General features: G+C 39.1%; 1 protein-coding gene across 1 annotated transcript in view; it reads right to left on the bottom strand.

The window, feature by feature from the left end:
• nek11 (NIMA-related kinase 11) overlaps positions 1–17,473 on the bottom strand; it is a 64,147-nt gene that overhangs the window by 7,032 nt on the left and 39,642 nt on the right. Inside the window, exons 13-15 of the mRNA XM_035406692.1 lie at positions 15,441–15,580; positions 9,620–9,680; positions 6,616–6,712 (exon numbers count right to left, since the gene is read on the bottom strand). Of these exons, the coding sequence (XP_035262583.1) occupies positions 6,616–6,712; positions 9,620–9,680; positions 15,441–15,580 (298 nt within the window). The remainder of the gene's footprint in view (positions 1–6,615; positions 6,713–9,619; positions 9,681–15,440; positions 15,581–17,473) is intronic.

Here is a 17,473-nt window from a genome sequence, read left to right as displayed (position 1 = left end):
CTCTGGTCTGCCTCCACTGTGTAGGTAGTGCAGTCCCCTTGCACAATGACTACGCAGCTCAGCTGACTGACTGCTGATTGAAATCAAGAAAAGTGGTTACATGCATCTCAGATGACATGTATGCTATACTCAGATTTGCATTAGCATGTCTAGGAATCATACAGGATGAATGGTGGGACATAATCGGCCTTATCCTGGAAGGAAGAGGCTGGAAGGAAGAGGCCAATAGTGAGATATTGCCTCTCTTCCAACTGTGACCTGTGGGTTGCAAAATGTTCACTGGGCTCCTGGGCGATTTCATTAAAGGGCACACTTCAATAGCAATGGCACTGTAATGACTTTGAATAGTAGTTTTGGGAAGGATCCAAAACTAATAATAAAAGAGCGAGAAAATAATTGTTCAAAAACACAAATGAGAATGATCTGGAAGGCACAATTGGGAAGTGAAATTAACTGCAATATAATTATGAGGTAAAACAAGTTCCATGTTGTCAAAAAAAAAAAAAAAAAACAATGCACAAAATGTGCATAGAAAATACAGCGGGTTTGTTTCATTGAAGGGAATTGTAACTGTCATGATGAAGTGTTTGCATAATCCTCTAATTGCCACGCTTGCGGAACAGGAAAGGGCGAGGAAAGGCAGTCTGGAATTAAATTGAATTGTGCTCTATGCCCTGTTTAGCATGAGATAAATGCTGTCTCCCTCTTCCTCTTTCTAGGCTGCTGTGCAAATGAAATATGGTTCTGTGAATTTTAGAATGCAGACAGATGGGTAAACACAGGGAGGGAGTGATCTTTTGGGCCCGTGGATGATTTCAGCTCCCTGTCTGCTGATATGCAAACAGCACTTTAGCCAGTGAGTTTTATTAAATGCCCTGTTTTCGCTTGCAGAGAACTCCAGGGACTGAACGATAAATGAACTGCCTCCCACGACAAAACATTAATTACAGAGAATCATGTAAAGACACAGCATTGATTGAGTCCACATACAAAAGTGGACACTGCTGTGAAGTAGGTGAAGATCTGGGAGGTGGTATATGCTGGGAACAATAAAGTTTCAAATGATCTATTAGCAGTCCTGAAGATTGGCAGATATAGTACCTAAAATATGTCACTCGTAGAAACTCTCCCTGTACAGGGTGAGTGTGAAAACTTCCAACACCCTGTTATCAACTATTCCTCAGCTCAGACGCTGTCAACCAATCTATCAGAATCACCAGACAGGGGCAAGTAAAGGGTCCGTCCATCTCTCTAGCTGCTCTCAATTCTTTTGGGTACATAAAACATTTTCCTTTTGAATCTTCTCAACTTCTTCTTGCTACTCAGCTTGCTCTAATTTGTAGGATAGTTTCTTATTCTCTGTGATAACTATCAGTGAATTGCTTTGTTCAGATGCAATGTATTTTTATTAATGTTTTATATAAGTATGACTATCTTTATTATTAACATTAACAAGGAGGTGAAGAAATGTAGTAGGCGAAGAGGACAAGAGAGGTACCAGTTTGAGTTCTATGAAACAAAACCCATAATAAACACAACTGAAAAATAATGCTTGAGAGTTTTCCCCTTAAACATTGAGATTTTTTGATGAACAGAACATGAGAATAGCTTTTTCATGAAATGACAAAGACATATGATTTTATATAGGCATGGCTACTCTACAGAAGTCGGTGAGATCATTATTTTCAAATAGAGATTAATGTCCAGCTTGAAAGAGTAAACAGTAATTTCATAAGCGATAAAGTATAACACATACTGTAACAGTACAGCACAATGAATCAAACTAGGACAAGAAAATGAGGTAGATTGTACTGTATATAAATCAATATATAAGATAAATCACAGGTACATAATACCTGTATTTCAATAAGAGGGCAAGCTTTGTCTCACGCTCCATGAATCAGGGAACATAGAGCTTAGAGTGATATCCTGGAATGTTTTAGACTAAAAATAAATGACATAGAAGTGAAGGGAAGAAGAGATAGTTTCTGAGTTCATACAGGAGGCTGCTCTCAGCCTTTCTTCTCATATGCCTTCATTCTCAGGGTTTGTAACAAGGGTCAATAGAAATTAATGAGTAAAACATTAAAACAACTGATTCCACAAGCCGTTATTGCATATGCTGTTCAAAGCTTGGGATGTTAATGGGGTGATCTCCATGACTCAACTGATTTTTTGAATCAGACCGATTACAGTATTTTAATTATTTGATGGGGTTTAAGAGAACAGTACCATGTGAGACAACAATTTCCAATGGATGAGATGTATTCAAAGATGTGTTCAGCCTCACCAATTTCAAGTTCTCAAACTACCACCAAGTTCATTGTGGAATGAATAAAAAAATATACCCACCAGAAAAGAGTGTAAGAGATGCGAAACAAACAGGTAACAGATAAACAAAGTGCTGCACTGCTTCTATGTTTGAGGTCTGGATGAGACTTTCCATGGATGAGAACTAAATAAACCCACATGGCATCCAGGTGAAATTTGTGGCAGTTAAATCACAAGATTTGTTTTTGCCATTTGGCATTTTCCAGTTTCAAAAAATTCAATGAACCCATGCAAGTGTAATTGCAGCCTTTAACAGACTGGGACTAAAACACACACATTACAGCCTGAAGCTACAATCAGAGCCATTAGCATGAGGGGTTTTGGATTGATTAGTGGAGGTAATCAGAACTTTGCAATCATCCAGGCTTATTTACACCCTCCTCCATCTCCTGGCCCAGTGACGGTGGGCCTGTAATCAGCCTAGATTCACCAAAACCTCTTAAAAAGTACACAAATCAGATGGAAGACCAAAATAAGGAGGGTGGCGTAGTTGATTTGCACACCCTGGGACCCACTGTCACACACCCAGTCAGGCTGAACATTTTTACTTGTAATTTCATAAAGCACCACCGCTTTCATCATTAATGGTCGAGATAAAAGGTCGGCTTTCCTCTATATACATGTTTTCTCATTCCTTAAATATACAGTGCATTGTGTTCTAATGTCTTTATCCCCTTGTTTTTTTCTATTTGGAATGCCCAAGTGTATTCCTCATTGCTCGCTGCAGCAATCTCCACTACAGATTTGGGAGAGTATAGACGTGCATGTGTTCTCCTCTAGAGTACGCACTGCTTTTCATGACACCGCAGTTCAAATCAGGCTGAAACCCTACCATCCCTGGCCAATGCTTGAGCCAACTCTGCATCACACTGCAGGGCTGCTGGCCACAGTAAGCACGGGCACAAGTCTATACCAGACTGTGGAGCCCATTCACATGCACTGAAACAGACCCTTAACAGAATAAGTCACTCAGCAGCCCATCTCACTGCCTTTTAGAGGAATTTTGCATTTGATGGAGTGCATCATCACCTTCTGTCCTCTGATGTGCCATAGAAAATATCCTAAATCAAATTAGCTCTTAAATTTATGCATAACAGATTGCAATAATAATGTTAATCACAAGAGAAATAAAGGTTACTGTGGAAACACAACAAAGGCCTTCACAAAGCATTGGGCAGAATAGGGGCCTGTCACCAAACCACTTGCCACAATCAAAGTCCACAGCGGGCTGCTCTAACTTTAACAAAACCACTACCATTGTAAATTGCAACTTGTTACAAAAGGTTTTTTTTCTCTCTTTCAATGTTAATAGTGTGGGAACTGGCAGGTGGCAATTCAATTTCCCACAGGAAGTGCACTTATTTGCAGGACAAGCACTTTGGGTTGTCTGAAAAGCAAGTAAAAGCAGTTTTGTTCATGACACTACAAAGTGCTCGGGGCAGGCATCAACAGCTTGAAACCTAACTGGGGGAGGTCATGCCAGCCTACCACTGTAATGCCATGTGCCAACAATAAACCAAGGTATTTCTGTGAAGTCTATGAATTAGGCATGACTGAATCTATAACTGCAGCCTTTCTCAGATGAGGAAGACACTATGCTACAGCTCTTGTGCATACAGTTGAGACCTAAAAAAAAAACCCCAAACTTCTGAAAACCCAATTCAAACCTGACCCTTTCTTTCACTCTGCACTTACGCTTTCTGCCATTATACACTAGCCCAACTCCCTTGCAGGAACCGCAGAAGAGCTCACCACATTGAATGCAACATGCTCCCTTTGCATGTCATTAAGGTCACCATTTTTCCTGTTTTCCCACCTGCAGTCATACCTCAGCATGGGGTTATTTGAGCCATTGATCAAACATTATCACATTAAATTCACATTACACCTCCCCAGTTATCCATGTTGAGTTGTAAGTCAGTTGCCACTGAAGTACGATTGGCATGAATGTTAAACCAGAAACATGCGACAGTTGTATTTTTAGTGTTGCGCTATATTGTTGTTTTTTATTTTATCTATGGAAAGGACCCTACACACACATAAGCAGGTGTAGACTATATTATGAACAGCCAACACACATATGAAGAGAAATTATATCACCTGCACAAAAATGATAGATGAAGAAGGCTATTTATAATGATGAAATTGTTTGCAGTTGAGGTAGGCTAATAAAAAAACTAAAATTGATGAACCCAATGCGTTGTGGCCAAAGCCAAAACACCACCTCCTCCGTATTTCACATATGAGGCGGTATGCCTTGGGCTGTTCTTTCTTTTATCCACACATTCAGTTTTCTGTCGTTTTGGTAAAGGTTCATTTTGGTCTCATCTGTCCATAAAACTTTGTGGTCACCCCTGACTTCTGGAGACTGCTGACCGTAGTTTTACGGTTTTCCTTAGGATTCATGAATCATCAACAGCTGTTCTCTTCTCTGGCCGACGTGTAAGGTGTGTACTTCGAAGACCACCAGTGGCTTCTTTTCAAAGACTTTCCAAACTGCTGTATTTGATATACTGTACCAAGTTTCTGAGCTATCCTTCTTAATGAATTCTTCTGTTCTCTCATCCTTACGAATTAGTTGTTTTTCAGCCAGTTAGTTCTCCCATCTTCATAATGGTACAGTATACGCCTTTTGACAAATGCAGTCTCCACAGAAGAAAAAAAGGGTAAAACCAAGACCAGCCACTTGTGCTCTTTTACGTGTGAACAATCCATGCAAAAGTAAACACCTGAGACACAGTTAACACCTACAGGTATTAGTCATCTGTTAACTTACTTTTGCACAGCTGAAACTGGAGGGACTCAACACAAAAAACAGTTTCTCTAAAATGGTAAAACACATATGCATGTAAATACCATGAAATAAAAGCTTTTTGTCTGTAGTTTTGTCTCATATTCATCTTTGGATCTCAAATGCAAATGTCTTAAGTATATAGCAAAAATAAATAATTTCCCTCTACCATTACCATACTTTTGGAGAGCAGTGTATAATGTCTGTGACTCCCAGATACAGCAAACATTCAAAATATTTACAGTGGATTTATATTGAGAATAAGGGTTCACACTTTCCATTTACTGCCCCCTCCCGGGCCGTGAGTCACGTGTATTCAGCCATGAACAGAGCGAAAGCATCCAATCACTCCCCCGTCTACAAGGCCACTTCAGTCCTCACTTGAAGCAGCCCAGAGCTGGTGCCCACAAACAGCAGCAGATTTATATAATCAAAGATGCAGCAGCAGAGGCCCTCCTCCAGAGACAGCACGAGTCAATTAGCGCTCCGCATCACTTACCCCTCAAGACGGTGCTCCAGTTTATTAAAATAAAAAGCCCCTCGTCTCTGAGGCCAGGCTTGATGCGAAGGAGGAACAGTTAATTGCTCCTCATAGTGAGCTAGTACCTCCAGCGAAGCAATACAGCAAGCAGACAGGCCTGCAACGTTCAAGAAAGCCAAGTCACATTGTTTATTGTGGTGACGTCTGACAACCAAGACTGTCCCCAACCAGAAGTGGATTTATATTATTTCCAACTGGCAACTGCAACCAAGGCAAAAATCTCAGATCATATCTAAGCCCTCCCGCCCCCCAGCTTCTAGTACTGGTAATGTAATTGTAGTCCACTTGTGGTATTTGCATATTATCCCTTGCTGATGATTAATTATGTGTCCTGTTCTCAGAAACCCACTTTCTAAGAACGGGTCCTAACCCATTTTCTGAGGATTTTGGGTTATTCTTCACTGCTGGATCAGAGCACATTGGGCTTGCTTAACTGAATCTTTACTGTGTTTTTGTGCACCATGGAAATTGATATTAGCTGGTCCTGTAGGAGATGGGAATGGGAATCTCCAAGATTGTCATGCTCATAGACAAAGCAGGCATTGCTCAGCGGTTCCCTCTGAGCCCGTTGGTTGAAAGTCCCAGAGGAAATCAACAAATGAGAGGTGGGCACCAGACCCTGACAGAACTGGGCTAGGGGACACAGACCTTATGACAGGAGCTTTCTGGCTGCCAATCCTAGTGGTGCTCTGAAGACCAGCCTGGGGAGGCGGGTGTCAGAAACAAAGGACTTGCTCACTTTGACAGTGAGGTGAGAGTAGGTGCATCTGAGGAATGCTGGGTTCTGAGGGTTTGCTTGCTGAAATACTTAAGAAGAAACAGCAAGAAATAGGTGTGTTTCACTTGGAAGAGAGAATTCTAAATATGGCAATATGAACATTAGGTTGATAATAGTGACGATGTATGTTTACTGCAGCTGAGCTGAATCACAAAGCTCTCTTCCCAAACTTACTCCCTCATACGCTGCAATCTGGTCTCAGCCATTGTGCAGTTGATGACACCGGGCCCCTGGGGTCCCACTTGGGCTTCTTCTGTCACCGTTTCTGATCCTGAAACAAACAAACAGAAGGCCACATATATCTTAGGGCCGCTCTAACCCTGGAATAGGCAGACAATCACACTCATGCACATATACATAAATATGTACCGCATGCACGACATACACATACATACAGACAGTGCCATGAAAAGTATTTGCCCCTTCCTGATTTCCTCTATTATTGCACATCTGTCACACTAGTTTCAGATATTTTGACAAAATGTAATGGCAGATCAAGGGAACCACAGTAGACAAAAAAGTTCTAATTATTATTTCATGTATTTAATGAAAAAAGTTATTAAAAACCCATATGAAAAAGTAATTGCCCCCTTAAACTTAATAGCTGGTTGCACCACCTTCAGCAGCAATAACTGCAACCAAAATGCTTCCTGTAATTTGATATCAGTCTTTCACATTGTTCACATTGCTGTGGAGGAAATATACCCCACTCTTCTTTGCAGAACTCCTTAACTACAGAGAAACTGGTAGATTTTTTTAAATGGAATGTTAAGTTTCAGGTCCTGTCACAGTATCTCTATTAGGTTCAAGTCACGACTGGACTAGGATACTCCAAAATATCAATTTTGTTTCTTTTAAGCTATCCAGATGTGGACTTGCAGAGAAGCCAGCATTTCTTTGCAAGTTCCTTTGGTATCTTTTGTCACTCCCTGGATGAGTTGTTGTGCCCTTGGAGAAGTTTTGGCAGGCCAGCCACTCCTGGGAAGATTTATCAACGTTGCAAGAGTTATCCATTTGGAGATAATGGCTCTTCCTGATGGTTGGGTGGAGTCCCAGAGCCGTAGAAATGGCTTTGTAACCCTTTCCAGACTGATATGTGTAACACAACAGTTTTTTCATCTGAAATTGCTTTGATCTTGGCTGCGTTCCATCAGTTGAATCAAATTATTATGTTTGGTTAATTGGTTGATTTAGTAACTAAGGAGGCAATTGATTTTTCACATGGGTGATTTGGTATTTGATATATTTTTTCGTTAAATAAATGGAATCATTTAAAAAATGTGTTTTAATAATAGAGGAAATCCTGTCCAGTTTCCTGCCCCAGCCATGTTTTTTCTCAACAAAGGGACCCAGGCCCACTTGACTTTTCAGTGAAAAGGCACTGCCAAGCTTCTATCTAAAGATATTTTGTAAGACCTATCAAAACCATGTGCCAGATGTAAGGTGCTTTTCTTTTCTCTTTGCTTTCACTGCTGAGATTATGACATTATCTCTGTCCGTGGAAGTCTATTTACAATTAAGTCTTCTGCTGCCTTCTCTAGAATAAAATGAAATTCATCTCTCTTTCCACATTGTGTTTGGAGAGCAATAGGGGTAATTACCATTTAACAAATTATACTATAACAGTGCTTCAGCTGTTCGAGTTATTAAAGCATAGATTTATGTAAAGAATCCTGCGGAAGTGTATTAAAATGTCATGCTTAAAACATCCTTATTGAGCCTATGAATCACAGTATATTGTACATTAGGCATATTTGTTGTGCTTCTCCTTTCATCTGTAGTCTCTACAATTTTTGGAACTATAATGAAAAATATTACATGGGGAAAATGAGAGTGGTCACTTTGAATCCACTTGATCTGTAATCCTATCCACATTTTCTAAAATGGTCACAGCACAGGATTGGCATGCAGAAACATGAGCATGCAAATATGTATGTGCAGTCTGTACAATTGATCTATAGTACTAAAAGTTAATAAATAACAATAACTTCACTTTCTCCACTGATTCCTACAGGGAAGGGAGCATCAGAAGCACCAAAAAATGTGCATAGAAACTTGAATGGTCATGTTCTACAGGGATTCTCAAACTTCCTTGAATATTATGCAAGCCCAGATCAAATAAATTCTAACATTTGAAAGCTGTGTTTCAGGTGAACAAACAGAGGAGAGCCATGTCCTTCATCTCTGGCAGGTTGACATGAGGCTTATGGTTCATTGGGTCTGTGTGTCTGTGTGCATGTGTGTGCATATGAATGTGCTGCAGGTGTATGTGAATGTGTATGTGTGCGTTCCTGCATATACTCTTGTGTTTACGTGCATTGTGTGTGCATGAAATAAAATTAAATAAAGTTACAGTTATACAGTTAATCCGTTTCTCTGCTTGGGACTCTGGCTTGGGGTACCAGCTTATCCTTTTATTTGACCTTCAGAGACAAGAGAAATGCATCTTCTGACTCCACCCCCCGTGTGCAATTATTCAGTCAGACATGGATAGAAATGTCATTTTAAACATGGGACCTTAAAGGTCAAGGTTGTTTGGAGTATGTTAACAGGAAATGAGAGGGGTGGGTGTCGAGAGAGTTGTCACAAATTCATTGTGTTATCGTTTTGCTCCACATTTTTCTGTACCTACTGTCTATGAACTGATGTTTTGCATCATTGCCGCACCAGTGAACAAATTCATTGATATTTACAACAAATGCATTAGACGTAATAGTGGTCTTAGTGATTAGGATCAACCATCCAGATGATCAGAATATCAGTGAATCTGTTCATCACTGATACAAAAAATAGGCCCCATTAACCAAATCGAATGATAGTGTAGCCAAGTTGAAAAGTGGTTGCAGCACTGAAATGCTACGCAAAAAATGTCCAATATTTATTCAACTCTAACAGAGTATATATGAGTCCAGTGGAGACCAGTATGTACTCTACAATAGACTTAACTCTGAGTATTTTACTGTGTACAGATCCTACAAGACCTCATGGTTTTGGGTTGGAATCCCAGCTTGGGCAGGGTAGAGCTGCCATAACCAGTATCCCAGGCACTTTACCTTGAATACTCAAAAAATACAGCCCTATAAATTGGTGACATTTTGTTTATTGGTAATAGTAAATAAGCTTAGATGCAGGGTATACTTTAGCCATTGATTTAATGGATGGTGTGCTATGTACTCACCACTGGACTCAGTGTCCAGAACATTCTCCATGTACTTCACCATGGCTTCCATGTCACTGTCCTGAAAAAGATATGAGAGAGAAAAATTAATTGATCAGTGGGGCAGTGGAGAGCATTCATCCATTCAATAGGAGAGGTTCACAGAGCACTAGCTATCTATGAAACATTCAGAGAATGCTGGTCATTATAGTGAGATTTATGGTCCTATTTAAAATGACTGAATACAAAAAACTAAAAACAATACAAAATATATTTTTTCAGAGGAAGCCTGTGGCTCCAGCAGGATTGGAAACCAACTGTAAATTCAACATTTATCAATTCTACTGTATTGCATCTCTGTCTCCTGACATCTGTTCCAGGATATAAGCAGCTGAAATCTAGGGACAGGCACAACCAAGAGGCGTGCAGTCAATGACGCTAGGGGGTGCCATTCCATTCTCATGAATCACCATGTCCCCATTTTATTTAGTTACTTTTTTATTAGCTATCCACAAAAAGAATAAGAATTTGATTTGATTTTAAAAATATGCTCGTAGAATATCCATCTATGTGTTAACTCGATGGTATAAACGGTTTTAAAATGTAGCCTATGTAGTGCCATGTCAGCAGAGCCTGTCAGTGGCTACTTTCTCCTTTTATTAGTGGGGGTGCTAGCCATTCAATTAACTATCCTGTGAACGTCGTTCACTGTTATTCAAGGCAGGCCTTGCAGACATCTAGTGAAAATGCCATGGAAGCAGTATCAGTAGCTAAATGGTGCTTATTCACGTAGGAGCTGTGTTGGACATTATTGCCTGTTATTAGCCTGCTTGCTAAAGCACTCCAAGCTAAGTAGTTAGTGAAAGCAAGCAAACATGTTTGTAGCTACTAGGCTATCAAGCTACCCAAATACCCAGGGACCCCAGGCCGAATCTGCACAAATTCCAGCCTGGCAATCCTGACTTTGTTAAACTAGAAAGTGTGTCATTTCCACGATATGAATTGAACTGAATTTAATGTGGCTTTATCATCCGGCAAGTTCGCAGCTAGCTGTCTATCTGCTAGTCTTTGAGATGATAAAGCCAGTTACAGAGCCTTGTTAGCTACCTTAATGGCTAAGAAAGCTACATACGAAGCTACGAAGTTAACCACCATACCAGTAACTTGTATGTACGCATGCGCAACAGTCTATGGCTGAAGTACACAATCATGACATAGACTTGTATCCATTAAGGGGTCGATGCGTCTAAATGACATTTGAACCAGAAACAGATTGACACAAGTTTTGCAGGTTCACTGTTTTTGCAACTACACCAGCTGGCTAAAAGACACACTTCATGTTTGTAATCAAAATAGTATGCTCCTGCAATCCTGGCCTGGGGCAAAAAGTGTTTATCACCTTGGTTGGCCATCAGAATGTGGCAGACTTGATCATCAACAATTTAATGTATTACATCTTGTGTTTCTGGTTCTTTTATTTAACTTTCATCTTTGCAAAGCTATAGAAAATATATAGCGTTAGAATAACTTTTTTTTTAGAACTTTTCTGTTGTGAGCTAGCCCATATAGTTGCATTTACGTTAAATTATCGTTACATTATCTTTAAACCATAAAAATCAGTGAGATGCTGCAAACATTTTTTCAAAATCGGTAGCTAACATGCAAAGTATAGGCTACCAGGGCAATATGCAGGGGAAACAGACACTGAACTTAGAAGAACACCAGAACCTGGATAAGTCAAGAAGCATTGTTTTTCTTGCTACCTGCAATCATGAATTACCCCCGCCCCCTGCCCCGGCATTCGCTGATCTCTTTTCTTTGGCTGCCTGATGACAGGCAGAGTTTTAAATCCTGCACACAGCCCTGGGTACACCTAAGAGGGAGACACACCATGTTTCCTAACAATTACTGACAGAGATCAGTTCATCATCAAGGTTAACTTAATGGGTTCAGAAACCAGGGACCTGGTTCCTCCCCTCAGCATGGTAGGGAGATGAAAGAGGCATGTAGCGGCAGACTAGGGGTGGAAGATTTTACAGCTTTCTATAAATGATGACAAGCTGATTTGGCCACATGTTTTCTTGAGTACTCTTCATATTTTTCATTTATATTATTTTTTGGAGGGGGGGCGGGTGGGGGGTGCATAAAGCCTGTTTTACAACAGCAGATGCACTTACAGGTATAGGTGTTGCAGAGCATTTTCCATTTTCTCTGGCTTTACTTCGCACTGAATACCAGGACAGGAATAAGTGAACAAGCACCCAACAGCTATCGGTCTCCTTTACAATCAGTATCAGGCTTTCTATTGATAAATATTTTATTTAACTATCCCTGGGAACAAAGACATAAAGAATAATCAAGATGATCACAGACCATTAAACAATTGCGTGAATATGACTGTGTTTGTGTTGTGGGAGGGTGTCTGTGTGCGAGGGGACCTTGCAGTCAAAAAAAAGTAGTAGAAATCTGAATAGGGCACTCTTTTTTGGCCCATCAGTTCAAAATATATAATCAAATAAATATATAGTCAAATGGTTATAAAAACAAGCAAAAATAATTTTTGGTATATGTTATTTGACATTTAAGTTAAAGTCAGAATAATGTCAATATTAGAAAATAATAATAAATATATGCCTTTGTCCCAAACATTAAGGAGCTCACTGTATATATAAAACACAATGTGATATTAGCATTTTTTTTCTATATTGGTTGCACCTTGTAACCTTGTTTTCACTAGACAAAAAATATCAAATATTCAGTTTACATTTTGTTCTAAACATTAAATAATCTGCCGGCGAGTGCTGGTGTACTCGTTTACGTAAACGTCCCACCCCTAATACTGGCACCATCACTTCCATTTATTCACAATACCCAAACTATTGCCTAGCTAACTTAATCTGAGAAGCTAGAGATCTGACCAGTTTTAGCTACATTCATTTGGGGCGCCTCACACAATCTTACATTAATTAACCAACATACTCTGCCTTGGATTCTAGCAGATATGGAGTTCAGCATGATCAGTATGCAGGTAGAGAAAGAGAAATACTCAGCAGTGCAAAAAAATACTTTTCTAACCATTCCACAACTGAAAGAAGAAAAGCCATTTAGAATCAGATAGAATAAAATTCTGAATGTGCACTGCTTCTGAACTTTCATTTCTAACTTACTGCTGGGCAGAAGTCAACCTCATCCCTCTCTCTAATTTGGTTTGGTTTTAAGATTCTACTTCCCCACTTTTGTCACAATGACAAATAGTTTTAATCTACCTCAGCTTGTCAGGACTAATATTTGAGTGGAGAGAAAACAGCAGGAAAAACAGCCCAGAGACATTCAGGACTACAATGGTATGCCACAGGAATCTCAGCATTGTGGCCTGTGATGTGAAAAAGTTATTTTTTAAGTCTAAGGAAAAGGTACATCAATTTCAATAATGATTGGATGAAAGCGCTATATAAAAAAATGCAGTCCATGATATTACTATGTTCTAACCTTTGTGACTGAAGTAATAATTAGGCTAAATCTGTTTGTATTGCACCTGAATTGCATTTCCCTACATAATATGCATTGGCATTATGCAGACAGAAACAAATTTACATGAGGTTCAAATCTGCCTGTTCTGCATCTGCCTGAGTTTGAAAATGCAAAGCCTAGACTCTCTCGGAAATAAAGTGTTTTGCAATGGCATCTGCATCTTGGTTTCAGCTCTGGATTTAATCTGTGTATAAGACTATTGCAATTATAGACTACTAAGAGAATATTTCCCATCTAAGGTGAGGAAGCAGATATCTAAACTAAGTAAATATTTATGTTAAGTAGCCAAAATAGTTTAAATGGAACCAGCAAATCATGAATGAAATTTCCTACATAAGGAAAATATTGTGCCGATTTAATTAATAAAAAGTCAATTGCAAACTATTGTTTAAAATATAAGGTGACAAATACTTTACTTAGCCTCACTAGTTGCAACATATTGTAATAGGAGCATAGCTATAAACCATGATTTGTGAATTCCTCTATTGCTTGTTGTGGACCATAAAATAATTGCAAACTCACGCTGATGAACACTTTTTTTTTCATTGGAGGTAATAAGCAGACATAGTAAAGTTTTCATAGCCATATCATTCTGCTGCCAAAATCATACCCTCCCCTATAAAAAATAAAAGGTCTGACAATGATCAAACTCACCAGGCATAATCACCTCGATATGCTGTTAATATTTAAAACCATTTGCTACTAATAGAAACAGGACAAGGTTTGGGGGGGTCAAATTCTGCAAGGTGCAATGTTGAAGCTGCCAAAATCTGACTCCTCTCCTATGCAAAAAAAGTCTAACAATTACCAGACTTACCATGCAAAGTCTGACAATCACCAAATTCACCATGCATAACCATCTTAGTAAGCTGTCAGTATTGACAAACTTTCATTACTGGTACTGCCAGGGGAGGGTATGAAGAGGGATTTTGGATAGGTGCAATTTTTCAGCTGCCACAATGAGACTCTCCTATATTCTAATTCTGACAATCACCGAATTCATTGTGCATAATCATCTCTCCATATGCTGTTTGTAATTACAACCTTTTGTGAGTAATGAAAACCAGTAATGACAGAGTAGAGTATGAGGGGAGGGGAGTCTGTCAGGTGGTTTACAGAAGTGATAACTGTGCTGACAGGGAGTCAACCGGGTTTGATAAAAAGTGAAATGGCAGTTGCTAAACATTCTACTGGATCAGCATTATGCCAGCCTTAAGCTTGTGTCTTTGATAGTGTGGTACAGTGGGTGCTGAATAACGAACACCATTCAAAAGCCGTTATGATTCTGCAGCCAGCTACAAAGGTTAACCTGGTCTGATAGGCTTACTGAGATAGCACAAAGGATTTTGTTTTGATTATCACTTTATTAGATGACTTGGGGTTTTCTTTGATCCTTGGGTATATAAGGGGAAAGTGGAATGGTTTGTGGAGACTCCTCAACATGGTCTCCTGCGTTATACAGTAATCATCCAGTGATCTAACTTTCTAGCTAGCTAAATGGATGGTGTTTACATACATGTCACAGTTTCAGGTCTAGCTAGATGTAAATGTATAAAAATATTACACATATTTTGTAAATAAACATTTTTGAGGTTAATTAATGCTGTTAGATAATTGTATGCACATCTTGAGAAGAACTAAATTATGTCCTGAAATAATACAACTGCTTCTGTTTCTACTGTATTGTTACACTGTATCCCAGTTTTTCGCCTTCAAGTATTTGCTTCTGGAATACCTACAGTAACTGTTATGGTTTAAGTTACTGTGAATTTTCCATTATGTTTTGTGCAGGTAACATAGGAGCATGTCCTCGTGAATAAGAAACATAACTAATGTGAATGCGGTTTTTCTTATTAATGGGAAATTCTATTACAGTTGATCTGCAAAAGTAAAAACACGTTTTTAAATAAAACATTCTGTTTCTTATGTGTGGTTGATTACTTGAGAGAAGGTTTAAATCGTAAGCAAACTGCCCAGGGGTGAGTTTGAAAAACAGTAGACACATGCTGTAGCAGTTGTCAAAACAGCTGTATTGATAGACCTTGTTGGGGTGCAGGCTGATGTTATCATTATGGCTGATAAATTAAATTTCCTTTCTTTAAATTTCACTTAAAACATCATTTTTTGTGATTAACTATTTATTGAATGAAATCTAATATTCAGTTAGAAATTTTGCTAATGTCAATGGTTCCATGTACCAGCTAAAACATAATTGAGGCTGGTGAGTGAGGCTACCCTGACTAATTTTCATTCTCTTCCTTATCAGAAAGTTGATGGTTTTATTGAATCACCAGAAAGGTGTACCTCTCACCTGCCCACACGTTCTGTGGAGAGTGTCCAAAGAGTTCTCAAAGTCTTTCTCCTCCTCTCCTGTTTCTTCTTCATCGGAGCAGGATTCAAATCCATCTTCATAATAGTATGCCTCGGCAGTCAGTGGATCCTCTGGGATCTCTGAAAAGGAAAAAGAATAGGAAACTTTACTACCCAAAAACATTTTTTCAATTCTTACAGCACAATGTTTCAGTTATTAATGAGATTGATTAAAATAAAATTTGTCTGAAAAACCAAGAAAAATGTTGAAACTGGGAGAGGGATTCAATCACATCCAAGCACTAAAGCTTAGTGATTAATGTCCAAGGTGTTTCATTTTATTAACAGATTTTTATGTCATATTTCATTATGTAAAAGAAGTACTGGTCTAAAATATCAGTAAATCTGCTAAATGTATTATGTCTATCCCCCTTAAGATAATGAATAATAATGAATTTGCCATTGTCTGTTCAGTTCAGAAAGGTCATGTAGCCTACTTGCACAAACAATTGATGGTAACCTGACTTTACAACTCAAATACACTTCCGTTTAAGATACAACTGCTCAGTAAAACACACAGCTCATCTCTTTATGCATTTATGGGAGACCTTACATTACAATGAAGAATTCAATTCTGACATGAATTGCTTTGTGAATTTATTTTTGTTCCATATTTCTCCAAATATATCTCTAAGATATTCTGAAGTGGCTGACACAGTTATAAATTTGTTTTTTAAAACTATGCGCTTCTCTCACACAGAATTGTGAGAAAAGGAGATTTGAGGACAATATGGATATGTTGCCGTCCTTAAAATGAGACAAAAATGGCATTTTATTTGTCATAGACAGGCATCAGATGCTGTGTTTGGCATATATACTTCTGCTCATGTAATCAATTGCACACGTGCTGCATGCTTTTGGAGACATCTCATTCACGATTACACACTTGTCCATGTAATCAAATTAAGGAGTCCAGACAGAGCAGACTGCAAGTCTGCAAGCCGATTAGAGAAAGCAGAAATCATCATCTGCAAATCTGAGCCTTAATACAAAGGTTCTAGAAATGAAGAAGAGCAGTCTGTGTGGGACTATACTGGTGAGGTGGTAACTGGCAAAGCTGTCGGACAGAAAGAGGACAAAATAGCCAGCTGGTTGTGGGGGCTGGTAGGAAGCTAAATGAACTCAAATATATTGTATTGGAGAGAGAGAAAGTGATAACAGACTGAGTGAGAACTGAGAATGTGTGAAAGGAAGTGGAAGGGATTAAGACAAACAGATTTTGTTTCTTTAAATTGGAAAATTGGACAGATTCAAAATAACAAATCTCAATTTTATCTTTAACATGAAGTGATAATCAATGAGGTCTCCCAAGATTGCAATCAGTGAACATATGCATCATGTGCATCACAAAAATGAGTAGATAAGGAGGCAACAATGTACTAAAAGTAATTAAAAACAAAAATTCAGTCCCAATAATGCCATCATAACCACTTCCTCTGCATGATCCCAAACAAATAGAAAGTTTGTTTCGGGGCAAAATTATGCATGGATATACGCAACATGGCCAAAAGTCTGTGGGCTCCTGACAACCAACATCTCATCCAAAATTATGGGCATCAATTTTGAGTTGGTGCCCCCTTTGCTGCTATAGCAACCTCCACTGTTCTAGGAAGCAAGGCTCCAACATCTAGTATCTGGGCATTATCTGATGCAGGGATTTGCTTCCATTCAGCCAGAAGAGCATTAGTGAGGTTGGGCACTGATTGGGCAATTAGGCCTGGCTCGCAGTTGGCTTTCCAATTGATCGAAAGGTGTTGGATGGGGTTGAGGTCTGGGCTCTGTGCAGGCTAGTCAAGTTTTTCCATGCTGTTCTCATCAAAACCATTTCTATATGGACCTCACTTTGCCCTCACCTGTTGAAACAAGAAAGGGCCTTCCCCAAACTGTTGGGGAAGCACAGAATAATTGAGAATGATTGTATGCTGTAGCATTAAGATTTGCCTTCACTGGAACTAAGGGGCCCAGCCCAAACCA

This window comes from Anguilla anguilla, chromosome 1 (assembly GCF_013347855.1).
Source record: "Anguilla anguilla isolate fAngAng1 chromosome 1, fAngAng1.pri, whole genome shotgun sequence".
Lineage (NCBI taxonomy): Eukaryota > Metazoa > Chordata > Actinopteri > Anguilliformes > Anguillidae > Anguilla > Anguilla anguilla.
This window is presented reverse-complemented; position numbering and strand designations above follow the sequence as displayed.